At 42.2% G+C, this 18,855-nt stretch overlaps 1 protein-coding gene across 2 annotated transcripts in view; it reads right to left on the bottom strand.

Moving 5' to 3' along the window:
• Positions 1 to 17,682, bottom strand: part of peli3 (pellino E3 ubiquitin protein ligase family member 3) — a 33,751-nt gene extending 16,069 nt beyond the window's left edge. The window contains exons 1-2 of one of the 2 annotated variants that reach the window (XM_030076601.1): positions 17,421 to 17,682; positions 2,848 to 3,045 (exon numbers count right to left, since the gene is read on the bottom strand). In XM_030076601.1, the coding sequence (XP_029932461.1) occupies positions 2,848 to 3,020 (173 nt within the window). In that variant the 5' untranslated portion in view covers positions 3,021 to 3,045; positions 17,421 to 17,682. Of the gene's footprint in view, positions 1 to 2,847; positions 3,049 to 17,420 lie in introns of both variants that reach the window. The other variant, XM_030076600.1, reaches the window with a different exon arrangement.
• Between the last annotated feature and the right edge of the window lie 1,173 nt (positions 17,683 to 18,855).

Consider the following 18,855-nt stretch of genomic DNA (forward strand, 5'->3'; position numbering starts at 1 on the left):
AAATCATTACTTCATTTAATCATTAGAAAAAAAAAACATTTTTACTCTGGCATAGGATTGGGACAGGACAGCTGGACTAGAAAAGCTTTGTCTGCTGAGGAAGATGAGTTTCCGTGTGTTGTTCTTTGTCTGTTCAGCTACACTGGCTATTGCTCTCATGCAAACTAGGGTTTGACCAATACAATTTTTGTACTGATGTTCTCTACATTTAAATTCACTATTTTTTACACCAAATTTCCCCCCAAATTTCCCATGTTTCTCCTCGATTCTCTTTCTTATTCAGGGTAGGGAAGCCCCTGAAACAACATTTGCATCCTCATGTGACACTAAAACTCTGGTGAAAGTAATGAAATTGTTTTATGTTAATTGGCACTTCCTTAAGGCAAGGTGAAACAGGATTCACTACAGTGTCACCTCTGATCTTGTTGAGTTTAAAGCAATAATCACATATAAACTCGATAACAGTTCTTCTTATGTTTATTCCAAACCAGCTGTATTAAGCACAGGTCTTCCCTGGGTTTAGACCATCACTAACATCACCTGTTGGCAGGCTGAATCACTCCAGTATCGCATGGTATTAATCAGCTGATAGAGAGCAGCAAAATGGACACTGATTTTTATGAAAATGATGTGGAGTATAGTTTCAGGAAAGCATCTTTCAGGGTTGTAAATGACAATTTGCTACAGGAATAAAATGAAATGGCTATGATGAAACTGGTTGGACAAACAGAGCAAGGCATAGAAAACAAAACACACCTTTTTATAGAGCAGAGTAGGTGGCAAATAACAAATCAGATCCTGAACTGACAAGGAAAACACATCTTGCTCTTTCCATGCATGTATTTAGTGAGTTAGTTGGGTGTATTATCCTGTTCCTGCAGCTGTAATTATTCCATATCATGCTGCATTTGGCACTGACGGACAGTCTCAGTCCAGTCGTGTTCTATTAGCTGCAGAGAAGCCATGATTGGATGGACCTCGTAAAATGTCGGCGGCAGGCAATCCCCCCTCTCTGTCTAATCACATCGATAGGGAACCGAGCCATTCTCATAATCCATCAGCTCGTGGATCAATAGACCAAGGAGTGCAAAACATACGTCTGTGTCTCTGTGCCTCCACCAGCACCACACCACAGCCACGTGAATGATGTGCTTCTCGGACGCTTCATGTGTGATCAATAACCTCTATGTGTTTCAGCGTGCGCTCAGCCTCTGTCTCCGCTCCTTTCATTTTCCTCCATGGAAGTTGAGGTTTTAATTTGCCTACACTTCCCTTTGGCTCAGCGTGTGAATGACATCTTTGTATGGAGTCAAATGAGCTCTTTTTCCATGATGTGTTGAACCAAAAAGGTGGCTCGGGCAAAAGCCGACGCAGAAAAGGATCTCTTGTTAGGTGCTGGTCATACGGTTTCATTCAACACATGGAGGCTCATCCCAGGAAGGTGAGGGTGTTTGTAAAAGTGCAGTAGAGTAAACATCATGCTAAACTGCTGGACGCAAACACATACACAAGTCTGATTTCACATGCTTAAACAGAAAAGCCAAGAAAGGAAAAAATGAAGCTGAACCTACTATACTGGCTGGACATGTAAAAACAACATGCACAGGTACAAAAATCCACTTAAAGCAAAACTGAAATTTATTAAGAGTGTTGGGTTGTGCAGTTACTTGGACATGATGTGAGTCCACATGGTGGTGAAATCCCCTCATTAGCTGCTCCGAGTCCACAGTACTGTTTTTCATTCACTTCTATAGCAAAACAACTCCCAAAATAACACTTTTAGCACATAAACAAACTTGGACTAAGTGTATTATGCCAATACAAAAAACAACATGTCCCGGTACCCATTTTTTGTGTGTAATTACAAAAACCTGTGAAAGTACTATCAGGTTGTTTCTTCCTGTGCAAGTTTGCTATGTGAAATTTCCCTTTAGACACTACCAGCCAGAACTACTTTCCAAACAGCAAAATAAGAAGAAAGGAGCTGTTTAAGTTCTATAAAAATGGGAACTGGAACTTGTTGTTTTTCATATTGTTATAATCCATTTTGTTCATGTTGGTTTATATGCTAAAAGTGTTGTTTTGGAAGCTGTTTTACTGTCCCCACATCATGTTCAGGTAGTTACAAAACCCAACGCTCTATCAAAGTTCAACTGTGCTTTGAGGCTAAATGTTAAATGGGAGCTCACGATGTCCAATGGAAGAAAAAGAGTTGAAATTAATAGAGACACAGTAAGTGAACTTGCAAAAAGCACTGATGATGGTAACTGGAAACGATTTTGCGCCCCTTCTTGTCCGCCATGGGATGAATTCAGCCTGTCTGTCAAACTTTCTCAGGTGATATCTCAGAGACTGCTGGTCTGATACTGGCGAAAGTAGGAGGGACGATAAATCTTTACACTGTGATCCTGTGTTTGAAAAACTGCACTAATTGGTCTAATGGGTGTGCTATAATTAAAGGTCAAAATCTCACTCCAAACTCTGAAAGGCCATAACTGCTACAACACTAGTCTGATTTCAATGATACTTGGAGGGATGATGCTTCTTACTGATTACTGATTGGCCCAATGAGTAGCGGTATCATCTGTTGCAGAGAAAATGTTTAACTTTTCTCTTCAGCAAATCATTTTATTGGCCAGATGCACAGTAAAACAGAAACTTTGTATTTAGACATCTGGGATTGAGATGTTATCTTCTTCCATTTGTGATTGTGAGCTCTCTTTGGATCTGATCTTCACTGGACACAAAAGACACACAAATGCATCGCTCTCTCCCACATCACCAGCTTGCAGCCAGTGACGGGCAAGCGTGTCAAGACAGCACACAGCCACGGAGGTAGCGCCTCACCCTAAGACGATGAGCTCGCCATACTTGACGGGCTCCTTGTCCCCGGGGAAGACGCCGTCGTGGGGTTGCGAGCTCGAGCCCAGAGGAGGCGAGGGCTGGCTCTTGTTGCAGGATGGGCGCAGCTCCAGAGATGGGGGGGGACACAGCGCCTCTGAGCTACCCTCCAAAACCATGCCCAACGGCCACAACTGGGGCTCACTGCTGGGGGTTAAAGAAGAAAGAGCAGAGTCAGACAGTTTAGTATGCAGAGAGTGAGAATGTAAGAACTTTAACAGCTCTGAAGCTAAAGTAATTGTTAATGACATGTGGGCAAGTCTGGCAGCTTCGTGTGGTGAAATTTACATGAATATGAAACAAAAATAACACTGTTTTGGACTAGCTGGGACTACTTTCCCTGTTTCCATAGGAAGTAGGGGTGAGGGTGAAAGGAAAATGTGTGAGCTAAAATCACTGCACAGTGGATGAATACATGGCTGCTCACCTGAAATAGTTCCAAAAATAAACTGTGGCTACTTCAGCTATATTGAATTAAGGTTACTATATGTAAAACTTGAAACTTGATGACCCTGGAAACCTGCTGAGTCCCTAAGTGGTATTTTTTTTTTGCCACTGTGGCAAAGAAAAACACTTATCCCTGTCCCAATTTGCAAATGCACAGAGAAGACACTTAGATGAACATATGATAATGTACACTATATATACATATTTGTAAGGAAAGCGATTTTCCCGAGGCAAAAGTTCATTCTGAAATCAACTTCAGTTCAGTCAGTCAGCTCAATTTCAATTTTTCAATTTTGTCTGCAAATAAGCTATTTTAGTTTAGTTTTTTTTTTTTTTTTTTTTTTCATAACAGGTTTGGATTTTGTGAAGCTGGCAGAATCCTAACAGAATTCTCTCTCACCTTGTGTTGAGCTACCACTCCTCTCCAGTGTTAATAGTGTGTTAATATGACAATGTGCAACTGGAAGTGCAGGGCCCGATTTATGCGAGACAAAAATAGTTTTGCTGGCAAATATTTTAGTTACAATTAAATTGAGCTAGCAAAGTGAGAATCTGATCAATTTGGGCAAGACAAAGCCTTTTGGCTACCGGGCTACTGTGATGCTGAAAGACAACAAACGCACCAAAACGGATTCACACCAAAAGATTCATAGGCGACGAAAGCCGCTGGCAGTGATTCATTTTCAGTGTCTGAACTCACAAAATTAGTATCGCTGTTGCTGGTGATGCTGCTGAGCTGCACCAGGGGTCTTCAAACTGAGGGTCCCAGTATGGAGACAAGGGCATCATGGGAAGGCTACATGAATGCATTCTTTTCTCCATGAGGATGGAATGTTTTGAAATCATAAAATGCATGTCCAGTTTTTCCAGCCAGCAGCCCCATACAGCACCACTGCCCACAATGCCCTGCACAAGTGATGATGCCTGGAGAATGGGAGCAGCTTTTTTAGCTAGCTAACATGGACATGTTTCTAAAACCAAGGGCTGATGTGCTGCCCAAAAACAATAATGGTCACGCTCACTATGAATGGCATATTGATTGAGGTTTTGTAACTTGTCAAGGACCCGATAGTGAGGAAGCCCGCCAATGTCAAGTTAAATTGCCTTTGCTGTCATTCCTCCCATTGCAGTGTGTAAGGAAAAGAAGAAACAGTGGTGCCCCTGGGGGCATGTCATGTCACAGAGCATAGTGAAAAGTTGTCATCTGCTAAGATCAGATTCCTTAGAAACTGAAACTAAAACTAAATATAGATTTCACCGTAATGATGGATTTAAGTGCACTGAGAACTTTGTTACTTTTTGACCTAGTTCCACCTCCCAAAATGTGTGGTGGGTCTCAGGACAAATAGTAACACTACCTCCTGGCATGAAAACGTTTGGAAACCCCTGAGCTATACTCTACACCTAAGCTCAGCATTAGGTGTAGGCAGGCAGCAGGCAGCCAGTGACTGCTCGCTGCTCCCCACGACCCTCCTGGTCTGAGTGAAAGTGCAGCAGAGTGGGCCTGTTTTCTTGACAATACCATGGTGAACTGTGTGTTTATTATTCCAGGGCTGTTAAAACCTCCACTACACCAGCGTACAGCTGATGCTGAAAATCGAGCCAGGCTTTGTGGGACTGGACAGCATCAGTGCTTGTCTCTGTATTCGTTTCAAAGTGACTCCTCTTTCTGTTTTGATGGAAGCCCTATCTTTGTGCTGTCAGCCAGTCCTTTTGCCATAGTGGTGTGATTTCCCACCAGATACTATATAATACTGTCAAAATGAACTTTAAAAATGCTCTATCGTGGTACATATTCTACAAGGAAGATGATCAATTGTACATTTTTGAAATATGCAGGCATTTAATTTAAACAAGTAGAATATTTCAAATTACTAATTACAAACTACTTTGGATAATGCTAGTGGCCTACTATATGTCAACACAGTGTATGCTACATTGTTAGCATGACATGTTGTTATGCTAACCAGAGACACACGGACGTTGTCCTGTGTTTATGTCGCTAGGTCGTCTTCAGGCTCATCACTTAGTCTGAGCAATAAGAATATTACTGGGCTATTCAATATGTACGCATGTGGGAGGACAAGCATAACACCTTACCCCAGAGTACTGAAAGATAGCTGCGAAGTCATGTTGTGGCTAGCCTCTTATTGTCCTCTATCTCATGTTTAATGCCAGCCACTGTAGGAACTGAGAACCACCACAGAGAGTAAAACTGAAACTGTATAATAGTTCTACCTTTGATTTTGTTTTGTTTTGTTAAACAGTCAACATTTTGTGTTGACTGCTGCACATCAAACATTAAATTGAACAATTACAGTGGTTATTTTTCAGAATGTTAGCTGGGGGGAAGTCCACCTCAATGGCAGGAGGCTAACAGTTAGCATTTGGAGCATCCAGCCAGTATCCAGCACTCAGTAACAATGAGAGGAAGATAGAGCCACTACTGTCCTACAGAACAGCTAGGAGGGGAAGTGAAATAATATCATCTTTCAAAATGGGTGAACGGTCCCTTTAAACCTAAGTCGGTCTCTGGTGAGAAGTCGGTAGCGTGTATCTTTATGCAAAGTGTCTCATTTGCAGTTGCACTGTTAAGCAAATGGCTACAAGACCTTCACCTCTGCATCCTTGTTAACCCCTTCTTCAAAACAGCTAACAAATCAAATTCAGGAATAAATTGGCTCAAAGTGTCTAATTATGGAGACGCTGCATGGTGGTCAGATAGCCTCTCTGACGTCGGCTCTTCTGGTAATTGTCATCCCCCTTTATGTGACTGAAGTGCTCTCTGTTTGCTGACCCAGGGCATTTGCAGAGCGGCCGGTCCATCCTAATAGGATTGGATGGGTGCAAGTGATCCGGCTTTTTTCCACAAAGGCAGATAAACGGACACCTGCATCTGTGGACCCCTTTAGTACTTTATCATGTACCTAATGTGCCCCATCATTGTTCTCGTGGTGATAAATTGTGCCTCTATGACCACTGGCGAGTGTTACAGAGCTTAAAGATAAGCTCAGAAACAAGGAGCGCTGGGAACAAGAGCATGTCCGCCTCACAAGCTTTTACAGTTAACAACCAGATAGCCATCAATTGACAAACTGTCGTATACCGGATTCTTAACGAAACCCAGGAGGACCCGCAACCCTCCCCCGGCGACAGCCACCAACCCGAGAGGTGGAGCAGGTTCATCAGCTTGTTTTCATTTGCACGAAAGCTTTATTGCTCTGGCATTTCAAACCTCCCAACTGCAGCCCTATCACACTGAACCGGGGGCTTGGCATTAAAACATATTGAATTCCACATACAATTTTCTGATAATGGAATTCCATGATATGATACCAATAAGGTGCATTCCTAATGACGAGGATTTTAATTAACTGGCTTGAGAATAGAGAAAATATGAAATCTGCTGAAAAGAGTGGGATCATTTATACCATGACCGGTATGATTCACCATGTGGATATTTTGACATCTTTTTTTTTTTTTTTTTTTTTTTTTTAATGCAAGTACAACAAAAGCTTGAAATCCCGGGCTCTGCTGACAAGAGGTACACAGGTTCTAAGCCAGAACTTAACGCTCAAACCTATTATTAATCAAAAGTGGGCGAGACCTCCTACACAGTGCATAGTGAGTAGCGCAAAAGCATGACAAAGCCTCACAAGCTTTGTTCTTTGTACCGATTAGATAATCATCCTCAAATGATACTGAAAACATAACCCCGATTTCTGACGGGCCCCTTGCTTCCTGTCCGATTTCTCCTGTTAACTGTGAGTCAGCGCTGCACCTTCCACATCAACGTCCGCAAAAAGTGCATACCGACCTATATGGACTACACTACCCATATGTCAGCTGCACGCCCAATATTAGACTTGATTGAATCTCAGCCATCTAATGGAGCCCGACGAGGAGAATATCTCCTCATAATCAGATGACGGATGGCAGACGGCAGATTCGGGCAGCCAGTGGCCATTTCATTACCCATTGCCTTGGCTGGATATTGAGCGGTGGTGCGATGCAGAGGTGGAGGGAGAGTGGACTCAGGGGAGGCTGGATGGATGGAGCCGAAGGAGGAGAGAGAGGAGGAAAAATGACAGGAGATAGCCATAAGAGAGAAATAAAAGCAGAGGGCTTCCTCCCGGAAAATCCTGGCTTCAGCTCCAACTTGACGCCGAGCGTCGCCGCAGGTCATGCCCCCCCAATTTTCCATTTAAAGGTGCGTTCTTGGCATGAAATTAGAAAGCACCTCTTGCCAGAACAAAACAACAAAGCACAGATTCAGTTGGCAGCCCCGCTGAGTAATAAATTCATCAATGGACAAATTCATCAATGAACATCCAATCTACATCTTGTTTTTTCTTTTTTCCTTTATTGTTCATGTGCCTCCTGCCTCAAATTGCGAAAGCTTACAGTTGCTCCTCTTTTATGCGATGAAGTTTTTCATTTGGCAGAACACAAACCTCCAATGTACGCGACTCAACGGAGCAGAAATACCATAATAATCACCTTTAATAGCGAAAGAGGCATGGCGGCCATTGGAAGGTGGGTGGATACAGAGGAGGAGGAGTGGGCGGTGGGAGTGGGAGGAGGAGGACGAGGGACGGTGAGGGGATTTGGAGGGCGAGGAGAGGTGAAGTCACCAAATGAAAGGAGGGGCTGCTAAGTGATACTGCGGGCGTTGCGATACGCACATGGAGGAAACACAAGACGCAACGCATATCTAAACAGATGATGGTGAGAGGAAGCAAACGAGGAAGGGGACAAGGAGTCAGAGGGTGGGACTCTGTGTGTGTCTGTGTGTGTGTGTGTGTGTGTGTTTGGGTGTATGTGTCAGCGAGCGCATGCGCACCGTCTTCCAGGCTGTGGCAGGGTGATGGATTGCCTGTTCTGTGCCACGCATTTTCTAATCAACCCACAGCCACATCCTGGGGGTGGAGAGAAAGAGAGAGAGAGAGAGAGAGAGAGAGGGTGAGAGAGAGTGAGAGAGAAACAAAGAAAAGCTGTCTGACAGAGGAAGACAAAGGGAAGAGAGAATAATAGAGAGAAACAGATAAAGAGAATGCAGTCCATAAGAACGGAGTGGAGCTGCTGGAGGGTCTGCTGTGTCGGGGACTGCACGGTGCTCAGGCTGAGCGCAACACACTGTAACACACAACATGACGAGCTGTGCAGCACAACACTAGGCCACGCAGTGCAACAGCACCAAACACAAAACCAAGCCTCGCAGCCCCCCATATGGCTTTACTGATCATTCCAATCTTTTTTTAACTGATATTTTGTGCTGATATTCCACGTCGGCGTAATGGCTCAGAATTTCCAAAATTAAAGTCGTAGCTTTACCAGAAAAAAACAAGAAAAAACTCAGAAAAAAATACTTTTTCTTATACTATTGGGCTTTTTAAGAAGGAGATACTCCTGATTTTAGCCCAGAATCACACTTTATCTGCAGAATGTGCAGTTCAAGAGAAGCTCTGAATGAAACTGAAGAGGCGAGGGGGTGAGGTGGAGGGCAGAGGAGGAGCTCATCATCAGAAATTTAGAAAGCTCAAACCAGGCAACTTCAGCTTTAACAAGAGAGCCACAGAACAACACAATGTGACAACATGACACAACATGACAGGCATATACTAACATGTTGCACAGGTGCTACCACTGACCACCTGCAGTTCAACAATCCTGGCTCTCTTAGACATATTTTCCAAAGAGCACATGGGCTCCAAAATCCAAAGTTTGGGAACACAGTAAGTAAAAAATCCCACTCTTTTAAAAAGAAATCAGTTTCCAGGATTTGTCAAGGACATATTCAGTCCCTTCTATACATTAGGTGTTGATCACAGAAAGTCATCTTAGAATAATTCTGAATGAACAAAATGTCCAAAGAGCTCAAAACTGCATGAAAGTGTCGGCTCAAATTACACATCACCAACACCTTGTTTGCGCATTGCACACCGTGTTCTTTACATGTAAAAGAAAGTCATGTTAATAACACACTCACAATGTTCAAATGTGTCAGTCAAAGTGTTGGCTCTGCATGTTTTGACCTGTTTGGGCACATGTGACTGCACAAAACCAAACCATGCAAGCTGAACGGGAGCCGAAACAGGGCATCAGCGGCCACAAACCTGCAATGTGAGCTGACGAAAACATCTGAATGTGTCATCTCAGCCAAAATTCGTAATTTTCCATGGTCTTACTAATATTTCTGGGACATTATTTTAATCAGTTTTTGAATTTTCCGGGTGTTTTCCATGACTAGAGCACGAATTTGATGCAGTGAACTAGGATCCCCTATTCTGAAATCCCTGAATCTGAAGCACTGCATTGGCCTATAAGCCTGACGAAGAATATGATCCAGTTTGATTAAATACATATCTACTGTAGAGGTGTAGTATTTTTGGCATGAAAGTGGTCCAAAACAACACTGGATAGCCACACCAACATCGGCTATTAGCGGCCTCACTTCAGAAATCATCATCACTGGCGTATGATTTTGCATCTCCAAATCCCTCCGTGCCTACCCGGCTGCTTTTTTTGGACGCTTGTAGTCCTTCTCTTTCTTTTTCTGGCTTCCCTCTCTCCTTCACTCCCACCATTCACTCTCTGTATCCGCCTACTGCAGGGGAAGGGCGAGAGTGTGTGTGGAGTGTGTGGGAGAGATGGAGAAAGAGAGAAAGTGAAAGAGAGAGGGAGAGAGAGAGAGAGAGAGTCAAATGTGTCTCTTCCAGTAACAAATGAACAGAGAGCTAAATATACTGCTCTGACAAATGAGCTCTGGGATGAATTATGTATTCTTGACAACACGGATCACACTGCTTCTCCCCCTCAACCTGTTTAAATAAAGATTCTCCTGTTCCAGCCTGAAAATGTGCTCCTACCTGGTGTAATTGAGTTAGCGCTTTTACTGTGCTTGGTAATTTGCAATAGGAAGTATGATTTTGCTCTTGCCATTGGCCATAATAGGATGATTAGGGTCGTCTTCCTGTGCTACTGCCCGCTGACAGTCCCTTTCCTTAATATGTTCCATGAATTCCGACCATATAATGCAATAACAAGTGGAAATTTTGTTTATCAATCACGCAACAGTAAGAAAAAAAAAAATTAGATTAATGCAGACAAAGCAAGCACACATAAATATCCTTTTGATGCTTTTCATATTTCAAAACCTCACTGAGAGCCAGTGAGCATGTAATACTCTCTGTTCTGCATTACATAACAGTTTACACTGTACAAAGCCTACAAGACTGTTATGAACTGTTACGACCCCCCCTTCCCTTCCTCCCTAACACACACACACACACACACACACTGATCTATCTGACTGATATGTTTGTTCAGAAAGATATTTTTAAAGGTAAAACTCAAAATTTTAACATATAAATTTGATCATTTTCATGAAAAAAAAAATCTAAAAACATTAAATAGTGAAAGTACTGGGTGTTTTCTCCATTTTTTTATTTATTTTTTATTTTTTATGGTGGAAAAATCCCTGAAATGCCATTTATACCACTGGACTATTAAAATGTCTCATTAGAGTCAGTGCAGGTTAAGGCATTTTTTAAGGTGGGTTGTGATATTTTTCAGGGTAATAGTGACAACCGCAGATATTTTGTGGCTATATTTAATATCCGAAATATAAATTTGATCATTTTAATGACAAAGCAGGAACAAACAAAGGAAAAACAAAGCGTACTGGGTGTTACGGTAGAAAAACCTCTCAAGCACAATTTATACCACGGGATAAGAATCAATGTCTAATTAGAATCAATGCAATCAATGGTTAAGGGCTTCCCATAGACAGGCAGTAAGTATTGATGCAGTGTATAATAAATAGGAAATCAATCAAACGGTATCATAGCCATCTCAACAGAGGTGGGCAGCACTGACTAAACGGCGTGCCATTTTTATTGAGCGGCCCATGTTGGCCTTGGCCCCGTATGTTTGTAAAGTTTCTGTGGCTCCAGCCCTCATTAACACCATCAGTAACAGTGTGCTCAGGCCATGCTTACTTCAGCAGCCTGGCCAGAACACAGTGTGATGCAGCATTACTGTGCATCCTCCATCAGAACGCTCAGTGCACAACTTACATAACCCAGGAGTCTCCATCTATAACTAGATACCCCGGTGTTGCTCTGTGTGTGTGTGTGTGTGTGTCCGCTGCTATTGCTATGCTATGGGAGCTGGACTACTGTGATAAAGTATATGTCCTGCAGTCCTGTCTGGACCTAAATAGCCCTGCTGTCTGGGATGCAGCACGGAGACTAGAGATGAGGAAAGGGGCGAGAGAGAGAGGGACAGTAAATCTACCTGTAGCACTTGCCAGGGCTATTTGAATATCAAAGACAGCTGACAGGCGTGACGTCAGGCTTGCAGATAAAAGTGAAAGTTAGAGACTCTCACCTTTGCCCTCGCGTCTCATCAGGAGGGGCTGACATGCGTCACCAGGCGGCAGTGGCAGCACTTCACAAGGCGATCACACAAGACACTCAAACAGCTCGTCAAAGAAACCAATACACCACCTATTATTAGGCTGCATGACGATGGTTTCTGTAGGCCAAAACTAACAGTTTTGGAATGAAGCTGCTGACTGCTAATATGGTGATATTCAATATCTTTAAAGGGGCAGTAAGTAAGGGGTGCATTTAAAGGGACAGTTCACCCATTCTGAAAAAACTGTTCAGCTGTTCTGTAGGACAGTAGTGGCTGTATCTTCCTCTCATTGTCACTGAGTGCTGGATACTGGGTGGCTGCTCCAAATGCTAACTGTTAGCCTCCTGCCACTGAGCTGGACTTCCCCCCAGCTAACAACTGTCTAAATCCACTCAATCCACTCAGTGAGGTAATAACACATTTTTAAAAATGGGTGAACTATCCCTTTAATGTCCCATAGCTCGCTTTCTGTGTGGAACTCCTATTTTGATAGCAAGGCCTTGCTGAGCCAAAGGCAGCTCTTAAGTTGAAAATAAGATAGAAAATATATTTTTCTGCCCGAGTACAAGAAATTGTTAGCTTCCAGCGACAAGGTTAGCCACATCTCCAAGTAATTTCAAAATGGTAAACAAACTCTTTTGGAAACAAGTGAGATAAAATAAATAATATTTTGAATCAAAATGTTTTGCTGTACGTGTCTCATTGTGCCAGAATTCCATTTTTCTGTAGCAATTTATCAAAACCAATGATAAGGAAACCACAGACACTGGATAAAACAGGGCCTTCCTGTCTACCATTCATGAATAATATATTGTTACTGAAATGGTCCCATGGTTAGGACAGGAACTGTTCATATCAGAGAGAAACTGGAGGACAGAACCAAAGTTTGGTATTGTTTTGGAGGCTGTTAATCAGCATCTCCACCAGACCTCTGTCGTTTGTGCTGGTGTCAAGACCAAGAGGGCTGATGTAGCTTTTGGCTGCTAGCTTTTGCATGTAGCTGTTAGCTTGCAGCTTCGTAGCAATGGTGGACTTAGGGGTACCTGGGTGTTAGGGCTGGGACGATATTTATCCCCAAATTCTATACTATCACGACACTTGGGTGCCGATTCAACAAGCACTGCAATTTGATGTTATGATTTATTGTGATGATTGTTTTTTGAATTCTCTAGTTTGTGGCTGTAAAGTTTCATGAGGCTGTGATTATCCTAAAGGTCACTATAGGTCATTTTATACAGTGAGGTCAAGTTTCTGAAAATGGTCTCACTACAATGAAGTGGCTCCTATTGGGACTAATATCATCACACATGAATCAAATGTGGCTCATTGAATCCACAAGAGTCTCAGCTTTCCAATCAAAGCCAATTGATGCAGCTCCAAGACTGTTTAGGCCCCAGTCTGCACAAACACACCATTTTACAACAGGCCACAAGAACACATTTGGACTGCAGGGTTTGTGGGCCAAACTGCATGGGATTAGCATGAGGTGGGCATGTCTGCAAAGGGGAGAGCCGTGGCTGCCCAGAGAACCCATTTTCATCCAGATATCTGGAGGTCAGAGATCAAGGGACCCCGCTGGAAATGGCCATGCCAGATTTTCCCTCACCAAAACGTAACCTAACTTTGGAATGATATTCATTTGCCCTTGCTGACAACCTAGTGTGACATGCTCGGGACCAACGGATTCCTTAGGTCGCCTCCTTTCATATGATACCACTTTCCTTACTTTACTAATTAACTAACTGAACTAATTAAAGAATTGTTAAAAAAAATGTGATATTAAATTGAATCAATTTTCCCCCACCCCAGAGGGTATTGATCGAAAATTCAATGTTTTGGTTAAAAAAAAAGAAAAAAGAAGCTTGTCTGAGCCAATGAAATCATGGAAAGACTTCCAGTAGGATGCTCCTGGGTCCATAGTTCCCTCCATGTGCTGTTAATTTTTTCTCTGTCTGACATTGATATAATGTATGGCGCAGTTGACATGGAGCTCAGACCAGCACCACAAAACACATCACATACAAAAACATCAGCCATATAGTTTCTAGGCGATACACACCCGTTACAACCAAACCTCTGAAAATGACTGAAACAAGGAGTGGGTGCGTTCAGAAAGCATCATTAGTTACCATGGCTTTAGGCAGAGTGAGGCAGCTTTCATCAGGGTTTACAGACTACCACCCCTGAAATCTTCCCACATCACACTGGAATGATTTCTCTGGTCAAATGTACCGGTGCAAAACTGATAAATGATCATTAGTATCAGCCAACATATCTGTCTGAACATCAACAAAACACAGCCACTCTGGAAGCAAAGTCACCTTTATCTTGACTTTGACACCCAGGCTGCAGAGGGCCAGAGCCGCGTTCACCAGGGATCAGCGGGGTTCAAATGCACACATTAAAACACTTAAGCTGCAGCTCATTCTTTTATTTTTAACCTGCTCCTCCTGTTACTGCCACCTCTCCTCCTCTCTGTTTGACCCCAGTGGCACCGTAGGAGCCGGAGAGGTGGGATGCTACCTGTGTTACCTCACTTCACTGCCCCACACACACACACGCACACACGTCTTATCTCATCCTCTTGTACGCTGCTATATACTGCAGTATGTTAATTTGTAAAAAAAAAGTAATTTGTCCCACAATCCTTGTTTATTCAAAAGAAATGAAAAACTACCAACAGGATGGTGTAATTCGACTCGCCTCCTGATGCAGTTTTACCTGTTGCTGGAATTTTCTAGAAACAGGTGTCAGTGTCTTGAACCAGATAATGCAACCACTTTTGTATCAAAAAAGACACAAAAAACTTCATGAGAGGTATTAGAGTGTACTATTACTGCTGCCACTACACCACCACCACTACTACTACTACTACTACTACTACTACTGCTACTACTACTGTTACCACTACTACTCCTACTAATAGTACTAATTGTACTATTACTGTTAATACTACTGCAAATATATTACTACTACAATTACTAGATACTACTACTGCTAAAACTGTTGCTAGTACTACTACTTCTACAACTGCTGCTGCTGCTACTGCTAGTGCTGATACCACTACTACTACCACCACAGTTACTACTACTACTACTCATTCTACTATACTCCTAATATCACTACTACTACGACTACAACTACTACTACTGCTACCACTAGGACTATTACTACAACTACTGCTAATAGTACTACTACTATTACTACCTCTGCTAGTACTAGTACTACTGCTGCTACTAACACTGCTGCTGCTACTACTACTACTACTACTACTACTACTGTTACTGCTAATACTGCTACTACTACTACTGCTGCTAATACTACCACTACTACCTCTACTACTACTGCTAATACTATTACTGCTATTACAACTGCAAATAGGCAAATATTATCCCTACTATTACTCTTGATACTACTACTGCTAAAACTATTGCTAGTGCTGCTACTTCTCCTGCTAGTGCTGATACTACTACCACCACAGTAGCAGCAGCAGTAAAGTGTTATTGATACTAATAGTAGTAGTAGTGTAGTAGTAGTAGTCATAATTGTAGTGGCGGTAGTCTAACAGCAATAGTAGTAGTAGTTGTACCCTAGAAGTAGCAGTAGTTGTATTGGCAGTATAGTAGTAGAAATAACAGAAGTACTTTCCTGCTATATCTAATACAAGTACTACTGCTGCTGCTTCAACCTCTGCACTTACTTGTTTGCATGACATTGTTTTCCTCATTGGTATTGGTATATATAATTTTGTAGAATTTTTTTTTTTTTTTTTGGAAAAATGGCACAAAAAACAACTACTAAAGCTGCTGCAACAGGCTACTATTCATACACAGTCAAATCAGAAGAAGGGTTTACTTTTACATAACTAAATATATTCTAACTGTTTTTAAAGACTAACACAGGTAACAATTCCCGAGTGAACTCACAAATAGACTAAATTTTGTGCCAATACTCAATATCAGTAATTTGTGAAAATTCATGGCAAAAGATTAGAAGTATTCAATTCAATATTTATTCTTTTTTTCTCAGGTGAAAAAGGCTCTATAGAAACATTTAGACCATCATGGGACACTAAACTCTCCATCTATAAACGCTGAAACTAATGATGTCCTTTTGGGATTAGCAGCTTGACGATGCAGTGAGACCCACCCAGCCTATTCAACAGCAGGACAACTGCAGGACACATAACTGCCTTGTTGAATTCATTCACAACACACACAGTCAAATGAACAAATAATATATGCAGTAAAATTAAGGTTTTCTGGGATGTTTTTTTCCCTATAGCTGTAGCAGGGAGGACCCTACATTACATTAACAGAACAACAGAAGGCATCTGATATTTAGTGCAAGGATCAGTATCACTCTAACCATAATCACATCATACTTTTTCCAAAATAAGAGGCACCTGATCTCATTTGTGAATTTGGGAGCTGGAAAGGAAAGTGAAAACTGCAGCCATTGCTCGGAGAACTAAAAACCTCAGTGGTTCATGAATAAGATCAAAGCAGTGCCACTACTTTGTGAGTTGTGAACCATCTTGAGCTTGCAATGCCTAATTTCTCCTCATCATCCCACTGTAATGAACTGGAGGCCTCTCCACAGAACACCCCCCCTTCCTCCTCCTCCTCCTCTTCCTCCTCCTCCTCCTGTAAGCATCCTGGAACCATCTAGAATGAAAGCAATATTATATGAAAATATTATGCGCATAAAATGCACAAAAAAGGTGCTTCATTGCTGATGCGGGATGGGGAGAAGAGACAGAAGAGGAAAAGGAGACGTTCTAACATGGCCTCTGTTTCTCGGAGCGCTTCATGTTTGGTGTGCGCGGATTGCAGCGGATTGCGTTTCCCTGAGCCACGCTGTTTGGACGCGCTCTTCTCCGTAGCCCAAGAAAATATCATAGTAGCCTGATCGGATTTTTGGTCATAAACGGAGCAGACATCCTTTGCTTGATCATTCCAAAGCCCCTTGGAGAAAGCAATGAAGCCGATCGCTGCTTTTATCCCTCATAACATGCCGTTTGTCTCTGTTTGGGCCACTGACTGGGTGTCTGTGGTGCCAAACCCAGCCAAAACGTCTCTTTCAGCTTATTATAAAAGCCCAAGGTGGGTATGTACACAAGGGATTCCACGGCGCAGACAATACACACCACATAGGGGAAGACATCAACACACACGCACACACACCCTCCTTACGCACAAACACTCACAGACAGAGCAGCAGTGATGTAGAGGTAAATAATGGAAGAGAAAGCTCAACTATAACCACCATTATGAGGCAAACAGCCACCGCTGGGAACATGTAGTCTCCAGAAAAACACCATCTGACGCCTCTCCTCCCTGTTTTGACGTCACTTGCATCAGTTTTGACACTACTTACCATGATGCAGACTGTAATTTAGGCCTACCTCATGAAGATGTGTGTAAAATAAAATAAAATAAAAAAGGTTGGAAACTCTATATTCCACATATAAAAAGGTGAGTTTTGATGCTGATGGGTTTCTCCTCCTCTAATGAGAAAATAATAATAATACTAAAAAAAAAAAAAAAAAAAAAAAAAAAAAAATACACCAGGCTTCTTCTGTCGTCTAAAGAAAGAGGTGCTATGATAATAAAGAGAGGTGAGGATAAATGAAATAAACAGGCCCGTACCCGCTGATGTTTGCCGATTGGAGGTCTGGACCGGCTTGGATGTTGGTTTAATTCCCCCCTCGGATGTGGGCGTGTGGGGTTGTCAGTCCCCGCACGGCCTGGCAGTAGTGAACAGACGGCTGGAAACGGAGGATGGGACGGAAGCAGCGCAGGGCATCAGGAGCGGCCGCATTGCCTCTCCTCCGCTCGCCTGACGTTAGACTCTGAGAGACACGCTCATTCCTGCTGGACACACTGGAATATAACAGCACACATCCTGATGGCACGCCTCTCTCTCTCTCTCGCTCTCTCCCTCTCTCTCTCCCCCTCCCTCCCTCCCTCCCGTGGTTGCACGAATCTATTGCTGCCTTCAAGTGCCATGCTAAGCTCGGATTTCCGTTTTCTACTGTTGTAAATGTTGCTGCTTTGTGCGACGGCGTATTAGGGACATTGTAGGGAGAAAAAAAGAGGATGTAATGGGGGGTAATATTCTGAGAAAAAGAGATTAAAGTCATAAAATCGTCAAATGTTCTTTTCAGAGATTATAGTCACAGATTTGTGAGAGAAAAAATCAAAAAGTCTGAGATTCACAAAATAATGAGAAAAAACAAACAAACAAGGATAGATAGATAGATAGATAGATTTACTTTATTGATCCCAAACTGGGAAATTCTCATGTTACAGCAGCATCAATAGAAACCTAAAATAAAGTTATGTAGAAGTAAATACAATAAAGACAATAAAGACTAAAAATATACAATAAAGACTAACCTAAGAATATGATATATGAAATGTGAAATATACAGATGGTAATAAATATGAAATATACAGATGGTACTGAATTATATAGTAGCCACATGGCTTCTCTTTGCAAGGCCACACACTGCAGCCACACACACCGCAGATGCTAAGTAAAGGTCAAAATTTCACTCCAGCTTTGAAACACCATGACTGCACAGGTCTGAGTTTGGTGATACTGATTACTGATTGGTCATATTAGGGTCACTGCAGTGAGGAAGCAAGTGATGTTAAACCTTTTTGACCAGATATGACCATTCTGACCAGTTTGTTTTTAACAATGTCAAAGAGTACACAGTCAATCAGTGCATTGAATTAATATTTCAGTTTTTTTTTTTTTTTTTTTTAAAGTAAAATCTGTTTGACATAGCCTATCAGTTTAGTATGATAGGGAATTCAGACTCATTAGAAATCATATTAGTATTTTTATAGGGTCATGCACCTCAGGTACAGTCCAGTGTTAAAATGCAAAAATCTGATTGCATCAAATCGAATCAGATTGAACTGCATCTACTGTACTCTAATCTAATTTATGAAAATGCATCACTTTTATAGCTTCCACATTGTCTAAACGTCACATCTCAGAAAACGGGCTGTTTGCCGTCCTGTTCAGCACGCTGTTGGGATGTTAGGATGTTCCTGCGCGCTAATCTGTTTT

Source organism: Myripristis murdjan, chromosome 18 (assembly GCF_902150065.1).
Source record: "Myripristis murdjan chromosome 18, fMyrMur1.1, whole genome shotgun sequence".
Lineage (NCBI taxonomy): Eukaryota > Metazoa > Chordata > Actinopteri > Holocentriformes > Holocentridae > Myripristis > Myripristis murdjan.